The sequence below is a fragment of the Ranitomeya variabilis genome, chromosome 7 (assembly GCF_051348905.1).
Source record: "Ranitomeya variabilis isolate aRanVar5 chromosome 7, aRanVar5.hap1, whole genome shotgun sequence".
NCBI lineage: Eukaryota > Metazoa > Chordata > Amphibia > Anura > Dendrobatidae > Ranitomeya > Ranitomeya variabilis.
This window is the reverse complement of record NC_135238.1, coordinates 49,914,406-49,937,849: the sequence shown is the minus strand read 5'-3', so window position 1 is coordinate 49,937,849 and position 23,444 is coordinate 49,914,406. Positions and strand designations below refer to the sequence as shown.

Below are 23,444 nucleotides of genomic sequence, written 5' to 3'. Positions count from 1 at the left end.
TTTCATGCACTATTGGATTTGCTATTTCTTCATTTACTGCAGGGTATTCACTCATTTTGTTTTTATCTTAGGTTTTGTCTGTTTAGTGGTCACTGTGAACATACACCTACATGTAGCATGTATACCAACCAGTTTTTCCCTTGCTAATGAGACTAGTTTTATATACAAGGAAGAAGGGGCCATGTCTAAGGAACAGAGAACGTCAGGAGCAGAAAAAGGCAAGGCCAGATTAAGGAGAACAGCGGCAATTACACTAGATAAATAATTATTTTATGGCAATTGAAAGGTCTTCTGTACGGGTCCTCTTACACTAGCAGATTGTCTGTCTGAAAGAAGTAGCTTTCTATGATGTAGCTCTTTGTCTCTCTCTTTCTTTCTCTCACTGTGTGTCTTTCTTTGGCTTTCTTTCTCTATCTTTCTTTCTGCGTCGCTTTCTTTCTTTCTGCGTCGCTTTCTTTCTTTTTCTGCGTCGCTTTCTTACTTTCTGTGTCGCTTTCTTACTCTTTCTGCGTCGCTTTCTTTCTGCGTTGCTTTCTCTCTTTCTGCGTCGCTTTCTTTCTCTTTGTCGCTTTTTCTCTTTCTGCGTCGCTTTCTTTCTCTGTCGCTTTCTTTCTTTTTCTGTGTCGCTTTCTTACTCTTTGTGTCGCTTTCTTACTCTTTCTGCGTCGCTTTCTTACTCTTTCTGCGTCGCTTTCTTTCTTTCTGCGTTGCTTTCTCTTTCTGCGTCGCTTTCTTTCTGTCGCTTTCTTTCTTTTTCTGCTTCGCTTTCTTTCTCTTTCTGCTTCGCTTTCTTTCTGCATCGCTTTCTTTCTCTTTCTGTGTCTCTTTCTTTCTCTTTCTGCGTCGCTTTCTTTCTCTTTCTGCATCGCTTTCTTTCTGCGTTGCTTTCTCTTTCTGCGTCGCTTTCTTTCTTTGTCGCTTTCTTTCTCTTTCTGCGTCGCTTTCTTTCTCTGTCGCTTTCTTTCTTTTTCTGTGTCGCTTTCTTACTCTTTGTGTCGCTTTCTTACTCTTTCTGCGTCGCTTTCTTACTCTTTCTGCGTCGCTTTCTTTCTTTCTGCGTTGCTTTCTCTTTCTGCGTCGCTTACTTTGTCGCTTTCTTTCTCTTTCTGCTTCGCTTTCTTTCTCTTTCTGCTTCGCTTTCTCTTTCTGCATCGCTTTCTTTCTTTGTCGCTTTCTTTCTCTTTCTGTGTCTCTTTCTTTCTCTTTCTGCGTCGCTTTCTTTCTCTTTCTGCGTCGCTTTCTTTCTGTGTCTGTTTCGCCATGTCTGTCTCTTCTTGATATTTGCATGTTTCTGTACATACACCAGTCCTATATATGTGGTCACTTGGATAGAGATGAATGTGGATGTATACAATAAATCTGTGAGCATGGAGCCTGTATGCCAGTACAGCGGAGCCTTAGGTGACTGTTGGTTCTGGTCGGGTTACCATAGGCCGGTCGCCCGTCTGGCACCACACTGCTGCTTTATGGCACCTTCCTGAGGCACGGTGTTCGGTATGACATGCTACATGCCACAATCTTTATATTTCTTGTGTGTAATGGAGTTTGTTCATGCACAGTATGGGCTTGTAGATGATGAAGCCTGGTGGGTGAGGGCTCATCCTACATGGACATTCATCGCTAGGATATGCCATCATCTTATGATGATTGGGCTCCGATACCCCTTTGATCCGCAGAAGTGAATGGGCCTGGCTGTAGCTCGAGCAGCTGAAGCGTTGCTGTGGATCGAAAACTTGAATCAGCATCGCAGCCCCTTCATTTTTTAGGATCTATGGGGATCCCCCACTGCTCATAAAGGCAATAAGTGACCACTTTATAAGACCTAAAATCCTGTATAATACAATGTACACATCTAGCGCTTTTCCCCTTAGATATATTTGTTTATATAGGTTTTAGCTGATGACGTAAGCCAATATCTGTATTTGCGCGGCGCATTGATTGCAATGGATTTGCCTCTGTGGTTAAATATTGTGTGGCGCTCTGCATGTGTTGTTGCTGAGCTGCATGCTATACTAATAGCCTGGGATGGTGATCGCTTAATTAGTGGTAGCAACCTACAAAGACATCAAAGGATCCGCCGAAAGTGAATTCTGACTGATTAATTTTTCTGATTTTGCAAAATGAAAAGTCCTTATCTTGCATGACATTCCCGTAAAACGGATACTGGCAGTCATCACCGACGATGTAGCCGCGCTAATCCGATAAGTGTAGGCTCCAGGCACAGACCATCGGTGACCCTCACTGTGACGGAGAGCAGATGCTCTCTATACGTTGTCTACATGTCGCCTTGTCGGAGCTGCTCATCGCTTACAGGGCACGTAGACTCCTAATACTAGATCAGGAGATTTTTTTTTGTGTCTCCATTTTTAAGACCGCCATGTTTAGACTGAAAAACTGCACTGTTCAGGGGTCTGAGCCTTATCGTGCCGCCTGGAGTGGGCTGTTTCAGGGGTATAAGTTATGTATACGCAAGTCGTTGAAAAAAGAAAAAAAAAAGTTAAAATATTTTGTGTGTGTGTATATATATATGTGTGTATATATATATGTGTGTATATATATATATATATATATATATATATATATATATATATATATATATATATATATATATATATATATACATACACATATATATATATATATATATATATATATATATATATATATATATATATATATATATATATATATATATATATATACACTCACCGGCCACTTTATTAGGTACACCTGTCCAACTTCTTGTTAACACTTAATTTCTAATCAGCCAATCACATGGCGGCAACTCAGTGCATTTAGGCATGTAGACATGGTCAAGACAATCTCCTGCAGTTCAAACCGAGCATCAGTATGGGGAAGAAAGGTGATTTGAGTGCCTTTGAACGTGGCATGGTTGTTGGTGCCAGAAGGGCTGGTCTGAGTATTTCAGAAACTGCTGATCTACTGGGATTTTCACGCACAACCATCTCTAGGGTTTACAGAGAATGGCCCGAAAAAGAAAAAAAATCCAGTGAGCGGCAGTTCTGTGGGCGGAAATGCCTTGTTGATGACAGAGGTCAGAGGAGAATGGGCAGACTGGTTCGAGCTGATAGAAAGGCAACAGTGACTCAAATCGCCACCCGTTACAACCAAGGTAGGCCTAAGAGCATCTCTGAATGCACAGTGCGTCGAACTTTGAGGCAGATGGGCTACAGCAGCAGAAGACCACACCGGGTACCACTCCTTTCAGCTAAGAACAGGAAACTGAGGCTACAATTTGTACAAGCTCATCGAAATTGGACAGTAGAAGATTGGAAAAACGTTTCTTGGTCTGATGAGTCTCGATTTCTGCTGCGACATTCGGATGGTAGGGTCAGAATTTGGCGTAAACAACATGAAAGCATGGATCCATCCTGCCTTGTATGGAGCATCTTTGGGATGTGCAGCCGACAAATCTGCGGCAACTGTGTGATGCCATCATGTCAATATGGACCAAAATCTCTGAGGAATGCTTCCAGCACCTTGTTGAATCTATGCCACGAAGAATTGAGGCAGTTCTGAAGGCAAAAGGGGTCCAACCCGTTACTAGCATGGTGTACCTAATAAAGTGGCCGGTGAGTGTATCTTAGCATTGTAATGTCGGCAAAGCCTGGAGATGCGATTAGTGATGAGCGAGCGTGTTCGGATAAGGTGTTATCTGAGCATGCTCGAGTGCTAATATTATTTTCTATGCATCGACACGCACATCACATGCAGGGATTGCCGGTTTGTATGCATAGAAAATTCCCTGCCCGTTCCTTTACATTTCCCGTAGAAGTGAAAGGCAGCAGATTAGCTGTGTGCGAGTTTGCACAATCCACGCCGGTAATATCTGGGGGATTAGCTCATTGCACTCCATGTAATTACCCACCATCCTGACACTACACCCACCCTCTCCTACACTAGAGAGCACACCGAGGCCGCGCGCTCCTCCTAATAAGCATAATTTGTGCGGCGCTGCCGCCGTACAATATCTCTCAAGTACAAGGAATGCTTTATTTTCGGGCACGTTGCTAGGGAGCGTTAACTAAAAACGCATTTACCCCCTTCTCCCCGGAGCCGTGCACTTGTGTCACTGTGGCTAGGGATACAAGCCGAAGCCATGATGTTAAATCCGGACATTAGCGTTTATTAATAATGTCAAAAGGTGAAGCCTGTGAATGAAAGGGGTCTCCCATCTTTGGAGATTTTTTTTTTTTTTTAAATTATTACTATTAATATTAATAATATTATATGTGTATTTTGGTCTAAAAATCAGTTTTTAAAGTTGGGTTTTATTAAACTTTGCATCAATTGGCATTTACAGGCTCATTGTTTCGCTGCAGATTCCACTTTGATGTGGTCATAAATCAGCTTGGAGGAGCTCAGAAAAAAAGAGCGAAAAGAGTTGTTCAGAAGGAGCTCACTGAAGGATTCTCAGTTAGCTCATTCTGCAGCCTCCAATAGACCTTGCAACGCAGAGGCTGTAGAATGCGAATGGTGCAATTTAATTAAAGTAATCCAATTGCAAAATCGATTTTTAATCCCAAATACATGCATTTAAGTATGTAAAATTGTCCCCAAAGTTGGAAATGCAAATGTTTAAAGGGTGTCTCCTATGAAGTTGCCAATCTGGTCTCACATCCCCATAACAACTTCGTTGAATTCACTTTCTTCGGTCCTTTGGTGCTTTGTTTGCTTGGTCTATAATCAGGAGGGGAGATTATATTTCAGCACAAAGAGTGGAACAATTGGGAGGAATTTGCAGAAAGGATTAGAAGCCAGAATTGGGTCGAGCTTCCTTTCCGTTTCATCCCTTGAGCTAATCCTTATACATGTGTATATTCTGTTTTTTGTCTTCTCTCATATGTGAAATTACTATTGGGGTTAATGTGGGTGCTAATCGCGCAGTGGTGCACTGTTTGCTACGTACGTGCTGTACCTGTTGCTTTTGGTGATGGTTCATTAATGCTTTTCGTGCATTTCCTAGAATGACAAACACCGTTATATTAAGCATGGCTGCTTGACTGATCGAGGTCGGGTATGTGTCATTTGAAATTGGACATTATAATACTACTGAGACTGTTTGGTACCTAATTCTCTGTGCTGATTACTTCTTCCATTTCTATACATCCTCCTTATGATTAAGAAACCTGTATCTGCTGATTGGATATTACATCATTGTCAGTTAATTAATCTATTGCAATTTAATAATTATTTTAAAGTGAATCAATCAACACAAAATGACTGTTCAAACCAATCAGCGGCGCTCGTTGCACCCTTGGTGTGGCCAGCATCCACTACACTTCCCTACCTGCATGTCTTCCCATCTATTTCTGCCCTCCTGGAAAGCCAGAGCTGTCAGTCAAGTGGGGAACTGTACTGTTTCATCATCCCAAGGGTGCACTGTGCTCTGAACAGACTTATTTTGCCAACATATTCCTTTTCAAGGGACTCTATTGGCATATAATGACTGTTCAAACCAAGCACATTTGCAACATGCGGTACGTTTTTCCCATCTATCTCCGCCCCTCTCTTCTTTGATTGACAGTTCTGACTTTATAGAGCCAGAGAAAGGCAAAGATAGATAGAAAACAAGTAGGTGGGAAGGGGCACTGAACTGTTTGGCCAAGCCAATGGCTTGTGATTGAATAGTCATTCTGTGCGGAGAGTCCCTTTTAAGCACATAGAAATAGTACCTTGAAAATAATAAGTGATTTTCTCATCTCCTTTCTCAAACATTCCATTTCTCGTTGATCGAATTGATAGATATATAGATATATATATATATATATATATATATATATATATATATATATATATATATATATATATATATATAAATATCTCACCACCCTCCCAAAAGCTACTAGTGTTGGGTGATGATGGCCATAAAAAAAAATCCTCCCGAATAACTTAGCTTGAAGGGGTTGTCTGGTTCCAAAGCTGTCTTTAATGCCTTGCCATGTACTTTAGACTTGCGAGACAGGTTTTTTTCAATATGTGCAAAAAGGGTGGTGAAATGGGAGGAAGGGGCATGGCCTAAATTGTGCTCCAAAATAGAGCCACATTTTGGCATAATTTTGTTGACCGGAGTAAGCCAACTAATGAATAGTGTAAACTTGTGCTAAAGACGCTCTAAATTTATCACTTGACATCTTTTTTTAGTTGCTCTTCACTTTGGCTAACAGATTAGGGGTTTGACTAGGGAAAGCCTTTCTATTAACCAAGAAGGGAGAAGCCGGTCACACATTCGCACCCCTCATCATTTAGCCAAAATGGACAGCGAGTATAATGAGCATCTCTCTTTGGAGGACCCGGCATGTCACATACATTACACAGAGAGATCATTGTCTTCCACTTGAAAAATGTAATGCTTTTTTTCTCCTGCGGAGGCACTGCAGGGAAATAAAACGCTTCTGTTGCTGGGTTCCTCTACAGAGTACAATTGATGGCTAAGGATCTTGGCAGAACATCCTATTTTTGTTTTACAAAAATCTGACAACCTCTTTATAGCCACGTTTTCCGGTCAAATGTTGTTCAGTAGAACCATAAGTCACTCATATTCACATATGTAATAACGTGGAGTTTTTAATCTGATTTTCTTTACTGTTGGACCAAGATAACACCACTACTCTCTGCCTTCCACAGGAGGCCTGGAAACATGCCATCCAAAAAGCCAAGCAGATGCCTGATCCTTGGGCAGAGTTCCACCTGGAAGATATAGATACAGAACATGCAATCCGACACAGGTCCGTAACCTCTCTCGAGAGTCCAAAATAGTAGCTTGGAAATACTATGAAAGGTTCTTCAAAGCTGAGTCACCCATGAAGTCAATATGTCCAGGCTAATGTCCTACGTAACTTCAGGGTCATGCTTTAATTGCCCTAAAGAGTGACTTTAGTAGACACCAAAGGCCAACTCATCGAGAGTAAAGTTGATGTAGGACAGACTTCTGCATGCATAATGCTACTAAATTTTAACCAAATCAGGCCTAATTACTAGAGCAAATGATCATCAACTAGAAGAAGCTTGCCCTAAAAACCAGTTGATGGATCTAAACATTGGTCAGTGGTTTCGAGTTCATGGGTTCACCATCTTGGTTGTATTCCGTTTGATAATTTTTTTGGACTTTTGTGGCCTCACATGGGTGATCACCACTATGTAACCATACTGTGTCCAACTGATAAACCAAGTGGGATCACATTGGAGGTGAGCAAAAGATTTACGAGCTCCTGGTCCAGTGGCCACTTCTTACCTGCCAACATCCCCAGGAGGTCATCTTCTGGTTAGTAGGCCCGGCTGACTATTGATGTAGCTGCTGGACCTGGGGACTTGCAAATCTTTTTGCTGAACTAGATCACAGGTTTAAAAACCTTTTGATAAGTTTTAGAATCAGAGGTCCTCCTGAACCACCATCAGTGTCCTCTTCCAATATGTCTAAGACGGTCCTTGAACAAAGCTTGCAGTATTTTGCCATTGCCGTGATCCTGACCCTGTCCCACTCGTAGGGTTGTCCTCTTCTAAGCCTCCCACTGATGTGTTTTTTTATTTTTATTTGGGTAGATATGTGATCAGATCCTGACCCATAAACGTGTATGCAGTAAAATCTCCCTGAGACAACCACACAAAATTTCATTGTAAAATGGTCCTCTAGAGGGATGGTCAAAGGAGATGCCAAGTATCGAAAAGATCTGATGGAAGTCGAATTTGGTCTCTTTAAAGGGGTCGTACCTTTTTAAAGAAGTGGTCTTTAGGACTGAAGTGGTCCTTTTGGAGATGTTGCACTGTATTTTGTCCAGTGAGAAGGTGATACCTTACATCTTGGTGGTGGTCCAACTGCTGGGACTTGCACTAATCGGTGGAATTGGGAATTTTTACTCCTTACTGGGCAATATAATCCAATCCCAGTTTCAAAATGGCGCGGCAGATCGGACGTCCAAGTGCTGCTCTATCCATTCTCTTTGGCGGCACCGGAATAGGTGACCGCACCGTGCTCCAGATCGTCATCTAATTGATCTAAAAATTCCGATTCTGCCAATCGGCGCAATTCCCAGCAGTCAGACCTCTACTGGTCAATAAGTTCTCATCTACCCCATGTGCAGATTATGGCTTATTTTCACTGGGCAACCCATTTAGCATGTTGACCATATGCACGTCGCGTAGCTGTACAGTCTGGATGCTGCTCTCTTGCACAGGCCGGTGTTTTGCTCACAGCACGGTGCTTAGACGCCAACATTTTATGTCTGCCTGTCTCATGCTCTTAGGAACCTGGTTGCGTTCCAGGAATGTTCTCAGCAAATCTGGAAGAGTTCTCCATGACACGTGGCCTTAGAGTTACCAAAGCAACCTGCGTGCATTGTTAGCTAGGAAAATGATCCTGGGCACATTTCTTATGTAATTTTAGGTGATCTTTCTATAGAAATGTAAAGTTGATGTAGTTTTGTGTAGGCCTAAAGGTAAAACTACGGCAGCACTGATAAAGAGGCTCCAAGGAATTCATGTGAGTGTAACTCCTCCTATATTATTATTCCCTTGCTTCATGTTAGATAGTGAAACATGGCTATATATGAGATGCCATAGTGTTGGCGCGCGCCCGCCCGCAGGTGTGCAATTTATATACATGCAGTCATGTACCGACTAGACGTGCATGGCCGGACACGTCTAGTTGGAATGTGTCCAGAAGTATGCAAATTGCTTAGTTGCGATCATGTAGCCCCTCCACATCCAGCACCATGGACGTCTGGTGCATGCTATGAAGATTCACAAGTCTGCAGTCACGTAGTAACATGAGCACTAGTGGCAATCCTCAGGCCACCTAACAATTGCCTATAACCAGTCTGTGTGCTGCATTACCAGTACGTTGGTGGTTGCTTTTGTTGCCTCTGATGGCCGCACTCAATCCCAATCACTGGGGCCACAATAGGACGCGTATTCCTTAGTTGCTCCACGATTTTTTCTTTTAATTTTGCAGCCAGAATTGATAATATATTGTGTATGCTGTATGCAGGGAGACGTCCGCAGTATTATTTATGTCTTTTACTAGTGTCTCGTTGTATGCGGACCACGCTCTGGGACCGGCCTATACATAGCTCTGTTTAGATGGGATTCAGCTGCTCTAGTAACATCAAGCGGAGCCCTTAAATGGCCAAGAATAGAACAGAGGGGGATAACATGGGCCCCTTATATGAGGTCTGTCTATGCCAAACTATGCAGACCCACCGCTTCCAAATAACATCCATATGCTACGTCTATCAATATACAAGTATATGACACCATTAACATCTGCAAGCAAAATAAGGTGCTCTCTACTGTGTGATAATTTACATTAAATTCACCATAATGATATTCAACAACATTGTAAAAATTCTAGAAATTGTTTTTGGAACAGAACTGAAATACATTGTGAAGCAAAAGACTTAAAGGGGTATTCTCTTCTCGTACATTTGTGGAGTATCCAAAACATGCAATAATAGATGTGGGCTCCACCAATAGTGTCGCCGTCTGGAATACCCCTTTAAGATGTCCATACACCTTTAATAGCGGTTGTCTGTACTTTAGTACCTGTCCTGTCCAAAATCCGCTATTTACTTTCGGTTACGAGATTAATTAATCTGCAGGTAAATTGCATTAACATAATGTCTGGTTGCCTTACAGGAGCAGCAGGTATGAGGAGAAAACAAACTTGCATTCTCCCTGCTGCCGCTTGCTTACAGTCATGGGACGGTGCAGGGAGCTAGAACAGTGAGCTTGGCTGTAATCACTCCCCTGCACTTTGATTGACAGCCTTCTCTGCAGTGTTTGTGTGCAGCAGAATAGGTTGTCAATCAAAGTGCAAGGGAGTGATCACAGCACTCTGTGACTGTTACAGCTCCCTGAACTGCCCTGATGACTGGAAGCGAGTGGCCGCAGGGAAGATGTTACTTAAGGAAGCTCTCCTCCTCCTCCCATTAAAGCTTTTATCCTCTTAATATATTGCAATCATCATATTATACAGCACTGTGCACTTACAATTGCTCATTTTGCCTTTCTACCCAGCTATCTTTTCTCTACTCCATGTAGAAACAGGAAGTCTCTTTTCCCTGCAGAAATAATTCCCCTCTTCACACCCTGACCCATCTTCTCTGGTCCTTCCCCATGCCAGGCACTTTTGCAGTGACTCGTGACTCATGCAGGGAAAATTGACCTCCTGTTTCTACATAGAGCTGAGAAGGATTTAGCTAGTCAGTTGTTAATCATGTGATATCATAGACATAATGGAAAATAAGTATTATCTGGGTAGAAAGGCAAAATGAGCAATTGTAAATACACAGTGCTATATAATATGATGACTGCAATATATTACAAGGATCACTACTTTGATTCGGAGGAGTATTGTGTGATATTTTGAGTATCTGAGCGGTTTTTTAATTGTTCATGTGAATTTTGTATTAGTTGCTATGGCTGTCCGATAATCGAGAATCTTTGATAATCCAGCAAATATCTCTTCCCAGTAATTTCAGAATGAAGGAAATTTAATGTACAAAAGAAAAATTAGCTAATTAGAGAAAGGGACTTTCTAGGTGGAAAATTTCTTTTTTTTTTTTTTTCTTCTCTGTTATTTGTAAGACGTGTAAGGCCTCGTTCACACATCAGTATTTGGTCAGTATTTTGCATCAGTGTGGAATTTAGAGAGAAAAGCTATAATTGAAAGATTGATCCCTGTCTTGTTGACATTCCAAGTCTTGGCCTAGAAATACTGATAGAAAACTGATAAGATACTGATGTGTGGATAAAGTCTTATTGTGATTTCTTATTTTTTTTTGCTTAATTGTGATGTTTTCCTTTGTAGGTACAACACCGTCTCTGGTCAGTGGGTACAGGATGATGTGTTAATTAAAATGGCCTCTCAGGTAAAATTTTTGTATTATTTCTTGCATCTTTCCTGTTCTCGGCAACAATCTGAAATCTAGAGCACTTTGGAATGATTCATCAAATGCAAATCGCTTATATAATGTTAAAACCGTTTTCTGGTTTCAAAAAACCTCTCTCCTGGCTGCAGTATAAATATAAAACAAACTGTGCATAACTCACCCTCCCCAGGTCCTGCACTGAATCTCCTCTCAGAGTGTCTGATTGTCTGCAGCGCTGAAGTCACATCGACAATGCTACAGCTAATAAGTGACCTCAGCCGCTCCGCCCTAGTGTCAGCACAAGTGAGCTTAGATACTGGCTGCAGAACTATCGATGTAACGTCAGCGCTGCAGACCATCACAGATGCTGGGAGCAGCGGCGGAGGCTCGATGCTGGACCTGGGAAGGGGGGAGTAAATCACATACTGTTTCAAAATAATCTGGGACAGGGGTTTTTCCGAAATGGTAAATTGTGGATGTGACTAACGTTAGATCGAGTGCAAAGTACAGTGTTTAGGATTTTTTATTTTAAGCAACTACATGTCACGATCCATTATTTACATATCGTTTTATTCCTCTAGCCGTTTGGACGTGGCGCCATGAGAGAATGCTATAGAACGTAAGTGAAGGTTTTCTGTATTATCGGAAAAAGTAAATTAATATAAATATATATATGTATATGTGTGTGTGTGTGTGTGTGTATATATATATATATATATATATATATATATATATATATATATATATATATATATATATATATATATATATATATATATATTTATATATTTTTTTTTTAATTTAATAACTAAATATATTTATCTACCTGTTAGTCCATTTTTATTGCATTTACTGCATTGCTTGCAAGATTTGTGATTTTATATAGCAGCTAGTGTGCCAACCGTTTGTTCTTCCCCATGGGAACATATAAGACCTACCGGTACTTATCATATGAAGTAGTAGACAACACAGGGGTGGTAAGGAAAGTATGTAATGCAAGATAAATATTAAATTATGTAGAAATACAAATTAAAAAAAAAATACAAGGGTGTAAGTAGAACTGTAAGGACCACATTTGTATCAGGTCGTGGTGAAGGATATCCATGAAGATCACACAATTCTATGTCTGGAGTCGGCAGCTTTTAGTCTTTTTGTTTTTTCCTTTCTGCAATCCACGATTGTCATCTGTGTCCGTGTGTGATGTAACAAGGGGTTAAACATTGCAGGACTGAGACTATACAAAGTGCAGACATTGATCCCAGATAAGTGTCAGAACAAGGATTACTGCGGACCCCGATAGGTGCCATCACTGCCGTCTGCACTTTATCTGTTTATTTGCTTTCCTGATCCGGATGTGTTCGGAGTTTATTACCTTTCTCAGATGTTGGATTGTATTATATGTTTGGCACGAAATCTTTACTTCTTGCAAACACTGAGAGCCGGAACTTGTTAAACGAGTTTTTACAAAAGTGAAAAAAATATTGCTAGGATATTCCATGACTTTATTGTTAGTGGGGGTCCTATCTGTTGGACCTCCAGTGATCAGTAATTAGTGTCATTTAAGAGATAACCTTTTATTTTGTGGAAGAACCTTTTAAAGAGTTTGTCCAAGATTGGAAAAACAGAAAATGCTTAACCAAACACTTTACCACTCTTGTTCATGGGCTATGGATGGTTTGCAGCAAAGTCCTATTGAAGTGAATAGAATGGCCCTTGGACAGCGGTGGAATTGTTCGCAATCAAACATTGTCGGTATCACAAAATGAGATTCTACATCACGCTGCAAGATGTCTAAGCAATGCAGTATATTCCATCCTTCCCCCTATGGCCTCCTTCAGATGTCCGTGGATAGAACATGTACACATTATAGTCTATGGGGATGTTCTTATGGCTGTGTATTTTGCGCACCATGTGTCAGTGCAAAAATCACGGAGCAATGTCTGTGTTTTTTTGATGAAGTCTCTGGGTCCATGAAAATCGCTGATGACATATGCCGCTGATGTCCATGATTAAACATTGCAAAGTATGTGAGAAGCTGTGTCATTTGTTCCATCCATAAAAAAACACTGATGGTAAAAATGGACACACTGATTACACACTGACACTCGGATCCAAAACACTGATGGTAAAAATGGACACACTGACACTCGGATCCAAAACACTAATGATAAAAAAATGGACACTGACACTCGGATCCAAAACACTAATGATAAAAAAATGGACACTGACACTCGGATCCAAAACACTGATAATAAAAAATGGACACACTGACACTCGGATCCAAAATACTGATGGTAAAAAATGGACACACTGACACTTGGATCCAAAACATTGATGGTAAAAAATGGACACACTTACACTCGGATCCAAAACATTGATGGTAAAAAATGGACACACTGATGATAAAAAATGGACACAAAGACACTCGGATCCAAAACACTGATGGTAGAAATGGACACACTGTCACTCCGATCCAAAACACTGATGGTAGAAATGGATACACTGACACTAGGATCCAAAACACTGATGATACTGTAAAAAAATGGACACACTGACACTCCGATCCAAAACACTGATGGTAAAAATGGACACACTGACTCTCGGATCCAAAACACTGATGGTACTGTAAAAAAATGGACACCCTGACACTTGGATCCAAAATACTGATGATAAAAAAATGGACAGAGACACGTGGATCCAAAACACTGATGATAAAAAAATGGACACACTGACACTTGGATCCAAAATACTGATGATAAAAAATGGACACTGATACTCAGATACAAAACACTGATGATACTGTAAAAAAATGGACACACTGACACTTGGATCCAAAACACTGATGATTAAAAAATGGACAGAGACACGTGGATCCAAAACACTGATGATAAAAAAAATGGACACACTGACACTTGGATCCAAAATACTGATGATAAAAAATGGACACACTGACACTCGGATCCAAAACATTCATGGTAAAAAATGGACACACTGACACTTGGATCCAAAATACTGATGATAAAAAAATGGACAGAGACACGTGGATCCAAAACACTGATGATAAAAAAATGGACACACTGACACTTGGATCCAAAATACTGATGATAAAAAATGGACACTGATACTCAGATACAAAACACTGATGATACTGTAAAAAAATGGACACACTGACACTTGGATCCAAAACACTGATGATTAAAAAATGGACAGAGACACGTGGATCCAAAACACTGATGATAAAAAAAATGGACACACTGACACTTGGATCCAAAATACTGATGATAAAAAATGGACACACTGACACTCGGATCCAAAACATTCATGGTAAAAAATGGACACACTGACTCTCGGATCCAAAACATTCATGGTAAAAAATGGACACACTGACACTCGGATCCAAAACATTCATGGTAAAAAATGGACACACTGACACTCGGATCCAAAACACTGATGTTAAAAAATGGACACACTGACACTTGGATCCAAAACACTGGTGATAAAAAAATGGACACACTGACACTTGGATCCAAAATACTGATGATAAAAAATGGACACACTGACACTCGGATCCAAAACATTGATGGTAAAAAATGGACACACTGACACTTGGATCCAAAATACTGATGATAAAAAATGGACACACTGACACTCGGATCCAAAACACTGATGATAAAAAAAATGGACACACTGACACTCGGATCCAAAACACTGCTGGTAAAAAATGGACACAGACACTCGGATCCAAAACACTGATGGTAAAAAATGAACACAAAGACACTCGGATTCAAAACACTGATGGTAAAAATGGACACATTGACACTCGGATCCAAAACACTGATGGTAGAAATGGACACACTGACACTCGGATCCAAAACACTGATGGTAAAAATGGACACACTGACACTCGGATCCAAAACACACTGATGATGCTTGTACAATTTTTTTGCGAACGTGAAAGACACTGAAGTCTGAATGAGGCCTATTAGAAAACTCACCCATTTGCCTTTCATACAATATCAGCAAGTAGTCACAGAATAGACTTAGTTCAGTTCTTCTTATTGCCTTAAAAACGTTCAAATATGTTCATTTTGTAGCAGCCACCGCCCGACTGTTAGAAAAAATGGTGTGATGGAGTCACATTTTGGAGAAAATTAAAGGGAATCTGTAATGACTGACAGTCTGCTCTCCTGATCTATATGTCTTGCACTGGTAAAGTCCCCTTTTATTTACAATAAGACCTAGAGGCAGATTCTCAGGAATATCTATGTCCCTCCCATAGATCTTAATATCTCATTTACATTTTAAGAAAAACATGAATTTCTCTGGAATAAGACATCGGATCGCAGATATAAAGGTGTCATTTTATTCCACCGTCTATGACCTACATTCCCGTATAGACGGCTTAGGAGGGTTGAGCCTACTGACAGATTCCCTCTAAGTGCGCCAATTGTAGAGGTGTTTTCCATTTTGTAGGGTGGAGAGCAGCTGCGGCTCTTGCACTGGATGACTCTTGTCTGGCTTTGTGTTGTCTACAATGGGTATAATGTAAAACTTATTTTTCCATGCCATTATACGCTTCTGTCCACCAAAGGCAAAAAAAAAGTAACAAAGGCAAATTAATATATAGTTTTTACATACCCACCATTGACGCTGCTCCTTGTCATTTATCAGGAAGAAGCTGTCTAATTTCTCGCACAGTCAGCAGTGGAAGAGCGCGTACAATTACGTGGCGAAACGCTATTTGGAAACCGTTGACAGAGATGTGTATTTTGAAGATGTCCGGCTACAGATGGAGGCCAAGTTGTGGGGCGAGGATTACAACCGACACAAACCGCCAAAGCAGGTAGGACGGATACGAGTTGTGATTGTGGCGCTATGTTCTCATGATGAGCCGCCATCGCAGGTTCGCACTGATCCTGCTGTGGTCTGACTGCGTTCTTGGCTGTGATTTTTACAGTTATCCGTCCTGCAGAATTTGCTGCAGTGGTGGCGCATAAATCTACAGCGCCACATCCCATTTATATGCCCTCCAGGCTCTGAGAACGTTACTATGTGCGGTTTAATGGCTGCCTTTGGTTGTCACCTATTGCCTACGTAGGAGTCCAAGATAACTGTGAAACGACTGCAAACATAATGGAAAGGCTTTACACAGGAGAATATCCCATAGACTAATATTTTGAAGGTATTTTATTTTGCATTTTAAGGGCAATGATATTTCATTTACTTTTGTAGGCTGAAGTCGCAGCTGGGATGGGTGTTCAATTTTTTTTTTCTTAAATGCTTGTATTTGGGGCTAAAAATAATTTTTGCAATTGGGTTTCATTAACCGTTTCGCACCATTTGCCTTAAGTATCTTCCCTGCTGCACTGTGTGTTGCTGGCTGCAGAACGAGATAACTGCAAAACTGCCAGTGAGCCCATTTTGAAAGTTGACTTGAGAGTTTATAACTTTTATCTTGTCTTTTTTTGAGCTGAATTATGACCCCAGACTGCATCAAAGTTGAATGTGCAGGGAAATGGAACCTGTAAAAGCCAAACGGTGCAAATATTTTTATGACATCTAATTGCAAAAATTATTTTGAGTCCCAAATGCATGTATTTGGCAAGGAAAAAAAAATCCCTTTTTAATGTTAGTGATATAGATTTTATAAAGTATCACAAGGGCATTCTAAGCCATTCTGATAAATGGGAACCCCTGCGGATCAAGGTGCCTCCTGTGCCTCCATTGGTCAGGAAATAATGGCTTCCAGAAGACCATCTGTGCCGCTTCCTTCTTGTGAGAGATTGTCAGGATGCTCAGCAGACCACAATTATAGTACATATCTGCCCCCAGATGCTTTACGTGACCCTCCTGGATGCCGGCGTTATCCTGGCCAATGGCGCTTTGCCTCCACCACAAAAAATAGGAAAGAGGAGATGAGACCGCAGCTGTTGTACCTCCAATGTGATGTGGTTGTAACCTTAATGGGGTTGTCCACTGCCCGGACAATCCCTTCTCAATTACAGTGTCCCCCCTTCTCCAGTGCTGGCGCCATTCCAGTGAAGACGGCGCTGGGGATACCGGGGCTCACATGACATTGTTATGCTACATGAGCCCTGCGGTCAATTAGCGGCCTCTAATGGGCTGCCTCAGTCTCTCACTATCTTTAGACGACACCGGCGTCTGGAAATGGTGAGAACTGTTGCTTTTCTGGCCCTAGACAATATGTCTGCAGATTTGGACCATGATGGTGAGAGCCATCAACAGTCTACTGGGCCTTGAAGGCATTGGCTAAGGGCTTAAAGGGGATCTATCACCATGTCAAAAATGGCCATCTTTTTTCTCTTATTTTATGCCCGCTGATTCCCTAAGCTTGGGTTTTTTTTTTGTTTTTTTTTTCTTAATTCCACTATACGGTTCCAGGGATAGGAGGGCCTTTTTATTTAGTGCTGGTTTTTATCATCTTTACTAAGGGGGCGTGGCGCTGGGTAATGACCCTGGGAGCCTCGTCCCCTTAAAGACCATAGCACTGAATACAAAGGCCCATAACTCTGGAACGGAATGGCGGATTTGTTAAGAACAAAAAACTGTATGTCAGAGGAGCAGTGGGAATAAAGTAAGAGCAAAAACTGCACTCTTCTTAGTACAAAAGTGTATTGTCACTTTAGATCTTTCTACATCTCTGGCAACGAGCAGCTCCTGAGATTCTGGCAGCCGCTTAGTCCTCGCTGTACTAGAACATGCTGAATGTGCAATTTTTATTTTTTTTCACACGTATTTTTTTTCTGCAATGTTTATGTAGAAATATTACATGATGGATTGGTTTGCACAAGTTTCTGGCAGTCAGGTGAGAAAGACAGGAACTGAGCTCACGACCTTGTGTTCCAAACCTTCACTGCCGCACCTACCTGTCACTGGGGGCTCGTACAAAAACAGCTCCCGGCCCATGGGATTGTTTGTGTTCAGGTTTAGCAGAATGTTAGGTTCTGCATTTATTTTTAATCATGATGCATAAGAAATCATTAGATAAAATACTAATATATTTTATATAGTGTGTTGTGTGTGTGTGTGTGTGTGTGTGTGTACTATATATACACACATTGTAATATAGTGTGCGTGTGTAATATATAGACACTTTGTAATATAGTGTGTGTGTGTAAAATAAATTATATATATATATATATATATATATATATATATATATATATATATATATATATATATATATATATACTCATTGTAATGTAGTGTGTGTGTGTGTGTGTGTTATATATACACTCATTACATATAGTCCGTGTGTGTAGTATATATATACACACATTGTAATATAGTGTGTGTGTGTGTACTATATATACACACAGTGTAATATGGGGTGCGTGAGTACTATATATATATATATATATATATATATATATATATATATATATATATATATATATATATATATATATATATATATATATATATATATACATACACATATACACATACACATACACATACACATACACATACACACACACACACACACACACACACACACACACACTGTAATATGGGGTGTGTGTTTAATATATACACATTTTGTAATATAGTGTGTGTGTGTGATATATACACATCTTATAATAGTGTGCAATATATATATACACACATTGTAATATGGTGCGTGTAATATTATACATACTTTGTAATATGGTGTGTGTAATATACAGTATATACACTCATTGTAATACAGTGTACGTTATAGTATTTGTGTATGGTTGTTAGCCTCGGTGCAGATTACTACTTGCAAGTTAGCGAGTTATTTCACATTTTGCTTCTTTCTGCAGAGTAAGCAGAAACATGTCACCGCAATCCTCGTCTATCCAGTCTGTACTTCTATGGTGTTTGTGAATGTTATGATATCACCCAAACCACGTGTCTCCAGTTCTGGTGTGTAACCTAAACCTCTGAGAACAGACAGCTGAGGCGCAGGGAACACATTGTACCGTCGATATAAACAGCCCAGGCCACTTGTCTATGGGACGTGCCATACGTGAGGCTGTACATTGTGCCTGGGCCTATTTACATTGTGGAATCCGCTCCTCCTCATACGTGAGCCTGAGAGACTGAATCATGGCCGTGTCGCCGTGTGACCACCTCCCACAGTCTCGCCCATAACAATATTCATGTGCCTGTGAGACATGACCAGACGGCAGCTCCTTTCTAATCTGCCTCATGTCAGATAACTGCGCCTGCTCCTGAGGAAAGCGGTCACCTCCGGCCTTGTTTACCCCCATAGCCATGTTATGTGTGGAGATATTTTACTGACTGTCTAGTAAAGCACCTTCATCATATTATGTCTGTAAGGCGCTGTGGAGTATGGTGGCGCTGTACAAGGAAAATAACATATAATATAGGAACATCAGACGTACGTGGTGCGGTATTCAGGCTTTATGTAACTCCAGTCAGTAACGGACATGTGCAACGTGAGCAGAGGGCCCCTGAGGAAGACCACTATAAGGGCCCCTGTAATCTGGTAGATCAACAAAGATTCTCTATTCTGATACAACAGTAATTATGAGCTAATTAAACTAATCAGTGCCGTCCCTTACATTCAGTATCATGGAACAATTAAGCTGATTTTGACAAGTCGATACGACATTAATTAGCACCGATTACACAATCGTTCAGCATTCGTTTAGTCCTCGTTTAAGGCTGTGTTCACACAGAGCATAAATGCTGCGTTTTTTTGTGCAGAAAATCTGATGAGTTTAACTGTCTAAAGTGGATGTCATTTAATGAAGCTTTAATAAAGCTGTTGAACTGTTTTGTTTTTCTTTATGAGGAGGCTTGAAAAAAAAAAAAAAAAAAACAAATGTAAAAAAATGCATCTGCGTTCCTAAGTGCAGAGTTAAAGCTTTTCTTTATTATGAAAAACGTAATGAATTACTGTTTCAAATCTACATAAAAAGTGCATTAAATAAGGGAGAAAATGCGTAAAAAAAGCTGCAATAACGAGAGAAAATTATTATTGCGTAGTTTGGTGCAAGACGTCTGCAGAAAATGTGGGGGGGAAAAATGCAGCATTTATACTATGTGTGAACACAACCAAAAGGAGGGCTGACTAACAATGATAGAAATACATTGCTGCTGATGTCCCCCCCCAACAGCTATTCCTGCTGATGATTCTCCCAACATCTATTCTTGCTGATGGTCCCCCCCCCCCCAACAGCTATTACTGCTGATGGTCCCCCCCAACAGCTATTCCTGCTGTTGGTCCCCCCCCCAACAGCTATGCCTGCTGATGGTCCCCCCCAACAGCTATTCCTGCTGATGGTCCCCCCCAACAGCTATTCCTGCTGATGGTCCCCCCCAACAGCTATTCCTGCTGATGGTCCCCCCCAACAGGTATTCCTGCTGATGGTCTCCCCAACAGCTATTCCTGCTGATGTCCCCCCCAACAGCTATTCCTGCTGATGGTCCCCCCCCCCCAACAGCTATTCCTGCTGATGGTCTCCCCAACAGCTATTCCTGCTGATGTCTCCCCCAACAGCTATTCCTGCTGATGGTCCCCCCAACAGCTATTCCTGCTGATGGTCCCCCCAACAGCTATTCCTGCTGATGTCCCCCCCCCCCAACAGCTATTCCTGCTGATGGTCCCCCCAACAGCTATTCCTGCTGATGTCCCCCCCAACAGCTATTCCTGCTGATGGTCCCCCCCAACAGCTATTCCTGCTGATGGTCTCCCCAACAGCTATTCCTGCTGATGGTCCCCCCCCCAACAGCTATTCCTGCTGATGGTCCCCCCAACAGCTATTCCTGCTGATGGTCCCCCCAACAGCTATTCCTGCTGATGTCCCCCCCCCCAACAGCTATTCCTGCTGATGTCCCCCCCCCCAACAGCTATTCCTGCTTATGGTCCCCCCCAACAGCTATTCCTGCTGATGGTTTCCCCCCCCCCCAACAGCTATTCCTGCTGATGGTCCCCCCAACAGCTATTCCTGATGTCCCCCCAACAGCTATTCCTGCTGATGGTCCCCCCCAACAGCTATTCCTGCTGATGGTCCCCCCCAACAGCTATTCCTGCTGATGGTCCCCCCCAACAGGTATTCCTGCTGATGGTCTCCCCAACAGCTATTCCTGCTGATGTCCCCCCCAACAGCTATTCCTGCTGATGGTCCCCCCCCCCCAACAGCTATTCCTGCTGATGGTCTCCCCAACAGCTATTCCGGCTGATGTCTCCCCCAACAGCTATTCCTGCTGATGGTCCCCCCAACAGCTATTCCTGCTGATGGTCCCCCCAACAGCTATTCCTGCTGATGTCCCCCCCCCCCCAACAGCTATTCCTGCTGATGGTCCCCCCAACAGCTATTCCTGCTGATGTCCCCCCCAACAGCTATTCCTGCTGATGGTCCCCCCCAACAGCTATTCCTGCTGATGGTCTCCCCAACAGCTATTCCTGCTGATGGTCCCCCCCCCAACAGCTATTCCTGCTGATGGTCCCCCCAACAGCTATTCCTGCTGATGGTCCCCCCAACAGCTATTCCTGCTGATGTCCCCCCCCCCCCAACAGCTATTCCTGCTGATGTCCCCCCCCCCAACAGCTATTCCTGCTTATGGTCCCCCCCAACAGCTATTCCTGCTGATGGTTTCCCCCCCCCCCCAACAGCTATTCCTGCTGATGGTCCCCCCAACAGCTATTCCTGATGTCCCCCCAACAGCTATTCCTGCTGATGGTCCCCCCCCCAACAGCTATTCCTGCTGATGGTCTCCCCAACAGCTATTCCTGCTGATGGTCCCCCCCCCCAACAGCTATTCCTGCTGATGGTCCCCCCCAACAGCTATTCCTGCTGATGGTTCCCCCCCCAACAGCTATTCCTGCTGATGGTCCCCCCCCCCAACAGCTATTCCTGCTGATGGTTCCCCCCCCCAACAGCTATTCCTGCTGATGGTCTCCCCAACAGCTATTCCTGCTGATGGTCTCCCCAACAGCTATTCCTGCTGATGCTCCCCCCTCCCCCTCCCCCAACATCACCTGTAGGGGGATAGGTAAGAGGCCCCCAGAAACTACCGATGTTTGGCTGGCACTACTGAACTCCTCATTTGTCCGACTTTCATGTAATGTTTCCTTGGGCCTTTAGACACCAAGTGGATAGAAAACGCTGACATTTTGTATTAGATTGTTTTCTGACATTACACTGAGTTAATCCTTGTTACAATTTATCTTATTCATTCATTATTTTATTTTATTTTTTGCATCGTTCTAAAACATTCGATCTTCTTCTTTTTTGGCTTCCAGACCAGAATAGGAAGTCCCAGCAGCAGCTTTTCTGGTTTGAACTTGTTCTTTAGCATATATATTTATAACATATGTGAAAATCCCAAAAGAAAACAATCTGCAGGGAACTTGGACGAGAGAAGGAAGCCTAAACATATTAGATATTGGAACCATCTAATCGAGTGAGGCTTTATGGCCATTTCCTAAGTTAGTGCAGAAGTGTATACTGTATGGCCCTATATGTTTAGTGAATTTTGCACTATAAGGCTGTGTTACTAATTCATTTTATGGAAGCCTTATTGGGGTAATCATGGCATTATTTGGGTCTATTGACGTACAGAAAATTTATTGCAAACCTTTGTGCAGTTGTCCAGTTGATGTAAATCCGCTGGCAGAAATCCATGCGCTTTCCACCAGTACAAACCCATTAATATGTATGGGGCAAATTTCAAGTCTTAATTGCTATTTATTTTGTGAATATACTTTTTATAACTAAATAATAGGAAAAGACCACATATACAGTTTGCAGTTATTTTGGGCCCGATAACGGGGCAGACCTTTTCTCAGCATTTAGGTGAGGACTAAACTATGGTGTGATTTGCACAATGTGAAGGTTGATGCGTCACATTGTGACATTGCATCTAATGATTGTCAGTAGGTGATCTACCCTGCAAGGACTGTTGCAAAAAAAACCCAAAAACTTCTGGAGATTCTTGCAAGTGACTTGTTTGCAAATTTCAGGCCTAAATTAATATTTCAATAGCAAGGCGCACACAATTTTGGTTTCACGTCTCGTCTGGGAATTGCTGTAGCATGACCACAATTCTCCTATAAGTCTGGCCTTAAGAGTGTTGCAAGAATGTTTTTATCCTCCCAGCTTGTTATAATATTGTAATATATGATTCCTCAATGCAGGTGGATATCATGCAGATGTGCATCCTTGAAATGAAAGACAGAGCAGGCAAACCTTTATTCCACTTAGAACATTACATTGAAGGCAAATACATAAAATATAACTCCAACTCTGGATTCGTCCGAGACGACAACATTCGCCTCACCCCACAGGTAGGTCTTGTTCAGTTGGCTCTTTGCGGTGTTGATACCAATACATGTGTTAATTGATAATCGCAATGTATCTCTAGGGTATGATTTCTGACTTCATACTCATAGCACCACTCTATAAAGATGTATGAACGTTGTGGATCAATGTGTTCTTTTGTTTTGTAGGCTTTCAGCCACTTCACATTTGTGGACCAATGTTTTCTATTGTTTTGTAGGCTTTCAGCCACTTTACATTTGTGGACCAATGTTTTCTA

General features: G+C 41.8%; 1 protein-coding gene across 3 annotated transcripts in view; it reads left to right on the top strand.

Annotated features, from left to right (window-relative positions):
- The window catches only part of EEF2K (eukaryotic elongation factor 2 kinase), a 61,649-nt gene that overhangs the window by 18,337 nt on the left and 19,868 nt on the right, over positions 1–23,444 (top strand). For 2 of the 3 annotated variants that reach the window (XM_077275046.1, XM_077275048.1), the window contains exons 3-8: positions 4,988–5,038; positions 6,649–6,749; positions 10,829–10,889; positions 11,471–11,508; positions 15,561–15,732; positions 23,044–23,193. In XM_077275046.1, the coding sequence (XP_077131161.1) occupies positions 4,988–5,038; positions 6,649–6,749; positions 10,829–10,889; positions 11,471–11,508; positions 15,561–15,732; positions 23,044–23,193 (573 nt within the window). The remainder of the gene's footprint in view (positions 1–4,987; positions 5,039–6,648; positions 6,750–10,828; positions 10,890–11,470; positions 11,509–15,560; positions 15,733–23,043; positions 23,194–23,444) is intronic. The other variant, XM_077275047.1, reaches the window with a different exon arrangement.